This window comes from Lupinus angustifolius, chromosome LG17 (assembly GCF_001865875.1).
Source record: "Lupinus angustifolius cultivar Tanjil chromosome LG17, LupAngTanjil_v1.0, whole genome shotgun sequence".
Taxonomy (NCBI): Eukaryota; Viridiplantae; Streptophyta; class Magnoliopsida; order Fabales; family Fabaceae; genus Lupinus; species Lupinus angustifolius.
The window spans coordinates 8,952,187-8,958,699 of NC_032025.1; the positions used below are offsets into that span (position 1 = coordinate 8,952,187).

At 35.4% G+C, this 6,513-nt stretch overlaps 1 protein-coding gene across 1 annotated transcript; it reads left to right on the forward strand.

Annotated features, from left to right (window-relative positions):
• LOC109330838 (uncharacterized mitochondrial protein AtMg00820-like) lies at window positions 1,843–2,319 on the forward strand. The gene has a single exon (XM_019565115.1). It carries the CDS (start codon window positions 1,843–1,845, stop codon window positions 2,317–2,319), a length of 477 nt encoding a protein of 158 aa, XP_019420660.1.

Sequence of the window (6,513 nt, forward strand, 5' to 3'; positions counted from 1 at the left end):
GTGTCTTCTACCATGACTGTTATGATTGTGCTATGTTCAAGACGTACACAAATCATGATGAGGATAATTACAAGAAAGTGTTGTTGGGTGATTGCTACACCACTGTTGTTACTGGAACTAGTGATGTGTAGCTGAATTTTACATTTGTAAAGATTTTGATTCACAAAGATGTAATGCACACTCCATAAATGATGAAGAATTTAGTTTCCGATTTTTTTCTTAATAAAGTTGGTTTTACCTAGACCATTGGAGAATGATATGTGTACTCTTACTAGGAATGGGGTATTTGTAGAGAAAAGATACACCACTAATTGCATGTTTAAGTTAAATCTTGATATTATCATGAATAAAATTTCCAATTCAATTTACATATTATGTAATTTTAATATTTGTCATGCTAGACTTTGTCATATTAACAAACGATCAATTTCGAACTTGAGTAGCTTAGATTTAATTATAAAGTTATCTAAAAATGATTTTGAAAAATGTGAATCTTGAAGTGAAGCTAAAATAACTAAAAAACCACATAAATCAGTAGTGAGAGAATCTAAGCCCTGATACCCTCTGATATATGTAAATTAGATGAGACATTAACTAGAAATGACAAACATTGTTTTATCACCTTTATTAATGATTGTCTTATTATACATGTGTGTATCTTATGAAAAATAATAGTGAAGCGTTTTAATGTGTGTGTGTGAACTCGCCATCATCACCAACCCACTAGATGATGTTGATCTGGTTATTAATACATTGAATGGAATTGGAACAAAATACAAAAAAGCCATTGCAGCCTTTCGGACTCGTGAAAATCTGATTAATTTTGAAGAGCTTCATGATCTTCTCACTAATTATAAAAGTTACCTACAACGTGATGCCCCCAATAGGACTACACTCTTGTTACCACTGCCAATGTTGCTTAAAAAGGTCCTCACCAATTTTACAAAAAAGGCCAGCATGCCTTCATTGGCCGCCCCTCTCCCCTTGGTTTCTCAAAAAGGGTGATTTTTTAATACTGTGAAAAACAAGGACACATTGTTAAGGTTTGTTCAAACTGCATGGCTATCCCTCCAACAGAACTGGTACACCATCTGCTCATCATGTGTGTGCTCAATGCTTAGGTGATGAACCTTCTTGGATCATGGATTTTGGAGCTACCCACCATATCACAAATGACCTTGAACAATTGCCTCTTTCTGGTTTCTATCATGGCATTGATCAATTAATAGTTGGAGATGGCTCGTCCTTACCTATCACTCACACTGGTAAAATTGTTTTGCACGCTCCCTGTCAAAATCTTCATCTTCAAAATGTGTTACACGTTCCTAACATTTCTCAAATGTTATTGTTAGTGTCCTCTTTATGTCAATCTAGCATTTCTAATTTTTTCTTGGTGTAGCACAATTACCTCCAGAATTTTGGATATATGCCTTTCTCACTGCCACATACATAATCAACAGGTTACCAACATCGGTTCTCCGGATGCAGTCTCCTTTTCAAGTACTGCACAATTTATCCTCTCACCTTTCTCACCTTCACTCATTTGGTTGTCTCTGTTTTCCATGGTTGCGCCCTTACACCTCCAATAAACTCCAACCATGATCTCACCACTTCATATTCATTGGCTATGCTACCTCACAATATGCCTACCACTCTATAGATCCTATTACAAAGCGAATTTATACCTCCAGACATGTAAAGTTTTATGATCACATTTTCCTATACCCTTCACTAATCCAACAATCGGACACTACACATTGCCCCTAACCTCTTGACCTTCAACCAAACCACATCACCCTACCAGTATCAAACACACCACCTCAACTTACAACACCATCATCTATGACCAATGAAGAGGGTCTCTTGTTTTCTGAATCTTCATCAGGTAACAATCACTCACCCCCTTTAATTTCCCCTACTTCCTCTATAACTAACCCATGTCCAGGGACTGATACTTCCACTTCCATCCACCCTATGGTGACTCGCTCCAAAAACAACATCTTCAAACCCAAACGAGCGTTTGCTGCCTCTAATCACCCTCTCCCGGAGAATCTAGAGCCGTCCAATATACGTGAAGCCATGCATCATGAGCATTGGAGAAAAGTTGTTTCTGATGAATTTGATACCCTTATGCATAATGGTACATGGTCTCTTGTACCTCCACCTAAAAACAAAAACATAGTGGGTTGCAAGTGGCTATTACGCATCAAAAGGCATCCTGATGGTTTCATTGCTCGCTACAAAGCACATCTTATTCCAAAAGGGTTCACTCAATGCCCGGGTTTTGACTTCAAAGAAACATTTGCACCGGTGGTTTGACCTCAAACTATCAAAATCGTTCCCACTCTTGCTCTTGCTCATAAATGGCCCATGCGTCAATTGGATGTCAATAAAGCCTTTCTTCAAGGGACGCTTCAAGAGCAAGTATTTATGACTCAACCCCCTGGCCTTAAGGATTCCCAACATCCTAACCATGTGTGTCTTCTCCACAAAGTAAATACGGCTTAAGGCAGGCTCCTAGAGCATGGCATGATGCGCTCAAAAAATTCATTATGTCTCAAGGATTTCGGACAACGCAAAGTCATCCCTCACTCTTTATTTATACAGTAGGCAATGTCAAAGCCTACTTATTAGCATATGTGGATGATCTTCTTCTTACTGGTAATCATGTACAGTTCTTAAATAGGTTTATTCAAGCACTTGCTCAAACTTTTCCATTAGAAAACCTAGGTTCTCCACATTATTTCCTTGGTGTTGAGCTCATTCCAACTCCATTTGGTCTATTACTATCGCAACACAAGTATATCATGGAGATACTTGAGCGCTTTGACATGCATGATGTGAAGCCTGCTGCCACACCTCTATTTTCATCCTCTACACATCGCCTTAATGATGGTACATCTGCAACAAATGCTACTACATATCGCATAATTATTGGTGCTCTCCAATATCTCAACCTCACTCGGCCTGATTTGTCATTTGCAGTAAAAGAATTAGCTCAATTCATGCATAAACTTAATATCATGCATCTTCAGCACCTTAAACGCACTCTGCGTTATCTCAAATCCACCATTAATTTTGGTCTCACACTTCATAGGCCCAACACTCTTGACTTGCTCTCATATACTGATGCAGATTGGGAAGGCAACACTGATGACTACACCTCCACCTCTGCCTTTGTCATTTTCTTTGGAAGTAACCACATATCTTGGTTGTCCAAAAAGCAAAGAATTGTTACGAGGTCCTCCAATGAAGCAGAATACCAGACAGTTGCAACAACTACTACTGAAATCATGTGGATTAAAAATCTACTGAAAGAATTGCATGTATCTATGTCTGCACCTCCAAGACTACTTTGTGACAATGTTGGTGCCACTTATCTATGCTCAAATCTTGTCCTCCACTCTCACATGAAACATATCCTACTAGATTACCACTTCATACGCGAACAAGTTCAAGCTAAACAACTACTAGTCTCTCATGTATCCACCAAAGATCAACTTGCAGATATCCTCACAAAACCTCTGCCAACCACTCGCTTTCGTGAACTTACGTTCAAGCTGAAGGTTTCTGATGGTACCTTCATCTTGTGGGGGTGTAATAGATAACTGTTATATGCCTCAGATGTATGCCATTATTGCTACTTAATTAGCTTAATTGATTCCTCAATTGTAAAAGTGTACCCTTGATTTTAGGATCTGATTCTTATTGTATTAACATTGCTATATATATATATATATATATATATATATATATATAACTACTCTCGTTCATCAATATACAAGAAAACATATTCTCATTCCCACCCTTATACATTTGACATGTTTTAATTTATATATGAGTGAAATTGAAAATCAACTCTATAAGAAAATAAAGAAACTCATAAGCGATAGAGACGTTGAATATGATTCAAGCATCTTCAATGCATTTTATAAAGTAAATGTTATTATTAATGAAATAATTGTACCTTATTCACCTGAAATGAATGGTAAAGTTGAAAGAAAGAATAGAATTTTAACTGAATTAGTTATAGTCGTTATGTTAAGTTCTGGTGCAATACTTTCTTGGTGGGGTGAAATTTTATTAACTGTTTGTTATATGCTAAATAGAGTCTCCAAGACTAAAATCAAAATTTCCCCATATGAAAATTTGAAGAATAGACAACCAAATTTTTCTTATTTGAGAACTTCAGGTTGTGTGACTATGTCCAGATCCCAGACCCCAAAAGAGTTAAAATCACAAGTAGATTTTATGAATGTGTGTTCATTGGGAAAACATCAACTAGTCACATACTTGTGATTAGGGATAATGACAAAAATGAAGGGTTGAAAATTGAACCTATAAGAAGTAAGAGAACAAGATCTACAAAAGAGTATGGACCTCATTATATGGTCTATACATTAGAAGAGGATCCATCCAATCTCCAAAGAATCATTGACTTCTTTGGATGTTGATTTGTGGCAAGAAGCCATAAATGATGAGATGTATTCTCTAGAGTCTAACAAGACCTGGAATTTAGCTGACTTGCCTCTTAGTTGTAAACTTAATGTTTGTAAGTGGATATTGAAAAATAAACTAAAACTCAATGGTACAATGGATAAATAAAAGGCTTTCCTTGTAGCCGAGGGTGTTAGGTAATGGAAAAATGTAGATTTTTTCAATACATTTTCACCCATGACTAGAATAACATCCATTACAGTACTAATATCACTCACTACAACACATGATTTACTAGTACATCACATGGATATTAAGACTCTTTTTTAAATGGTGATTTGGAAAAAGAAATCTATATGGAACAACCTGAAGATTTTGTAATTCATGGGCAAGAAAATAAGGTCTTCAAGTTACATAAGTCGATGTACAAGCACCTAAATAATGACATGAAAAGTTTAACAATCTAAATGTCCCGAATGGGTTTAAGGTGAATGAAAGTGACAAATGCATTTACTACAAATCAGAAAATGACATATGCACTATCATATGTCTCTATGTAGACAATCTACTCATATTTGGTTCAAACATTTATGTTGTGAATAATGTAAAATTATTGTTGTATAACAACTTTGATGTGAAAGACCTTAGAGAGACAAATATAATCAATGGTATAAATATGACTAGGCCAAAACAAGGAATTTATTTGGATCAAACTCACCATGTAGAGAAGATCTTACAGAAATATAAATATTTTGATTGTAAAGCTGGTAGCACACCATATGATTCAAGTGTAAAACTATTTAGGAACACTGGTGAAAGTGTAAGACAAAATGAGTATGCTAGTATCATTGGCAGCCTTCAGTATACTACTAATTGCACTAGACATGACATTGCCTATGTTATGAGATTATTATACAGGTTTACCATTAGACCTAGTATAGAAAATTGTCATGCTATAGAAAGGATCATGAAGTACGTTAAGAAAACAATGAACCTTGGATTACATTACCGAAGGTTTCCAGCTGTCCTAGAAGGATTCAACGATGTTGATTGGAACACTCTTTTAGATGATTATAAAGCAATCAGTGGCTATATATTTAACATAGTTGGTGGGGCTATTTATTGAAAGTCAAAGAAATAGGCTACTTTGGCTTAATCAGCTATGGAAGTTGAGATGATAACACTAGTAATAATTAGTGAAGAAACAAGTTTGGTAAGAAGCATGCATGCTTGCTTGCTTGCTTGCTTTCTTGTAGAGATTCCCATATGGGAAAAGTCAATACCAACTGTGTTGATCCATTGTGATAGTATTTTGGCTATTGGAAAGATTGATAATCATTTTTTATAACGGTAAGAAACGATAAATGCGCCATAAGCACAACATTGTTAGAGAGTTACTCTCTGTATATGCAAGCATATATCAATAAGCAGACTGTATATGCAAGCATGCATTACTTGGAATTTAATGAAGACAAAAATTGACGACAAAGTTTGTAAATAAAGATGAAGACAAAGATTGACAACAAAGTTTATAAATAAAGATGAAGACAAAGGTTGACAACAAAGATAGTAGATAAAGTTGTAATCAAATATCAAAGTTGAAGACTTGGATAAATCAACAAACAACAAGTCAAACGTCAAGACTCAAGTTCACTCAAGCTCAAACATTCAAGAAGATCTAGAGGCTAAGTGTTTTTCTATTTTCTTAGGTCATAAGTGTGCAGAAGATCTTGCTCCTGACCTTGGCACGGTTTTGATGAAGACACCACCATCACCAAAAAGAAGAAAATGAAGATGACTTATGAAGACAAATGAAGATAAAGCTTCAAGATATTAGATTAAGTCTTTGTAAGTACTTCTATCCTAAACTCTTAAGTATATACAAGTATAATTGTTCAAACTATTTTTTAGAAAATGTGAGATACTTTTAAAAAGACTTAAAACATTTTTCAAAAATAGTGTGTAACAGGTTACTTCATTGAGTAACAGGTTACATGTGTGAGAAAAGAGTTATCCAATTGAAAAACTGATTTTTGAAAGCTGAGTAACCGATTACTCAAAGTGAGTAACCGATTA

Excerpts from the sequence above, each read along its gene's own strand:
- LOC109330838 (XM_019565115.1), top strand. The coding sequence starts at position 1,843 with ATGACCAATGAAGAGGGTCTCTTGTTTTCTGAATCTTCATCAGGTAAC.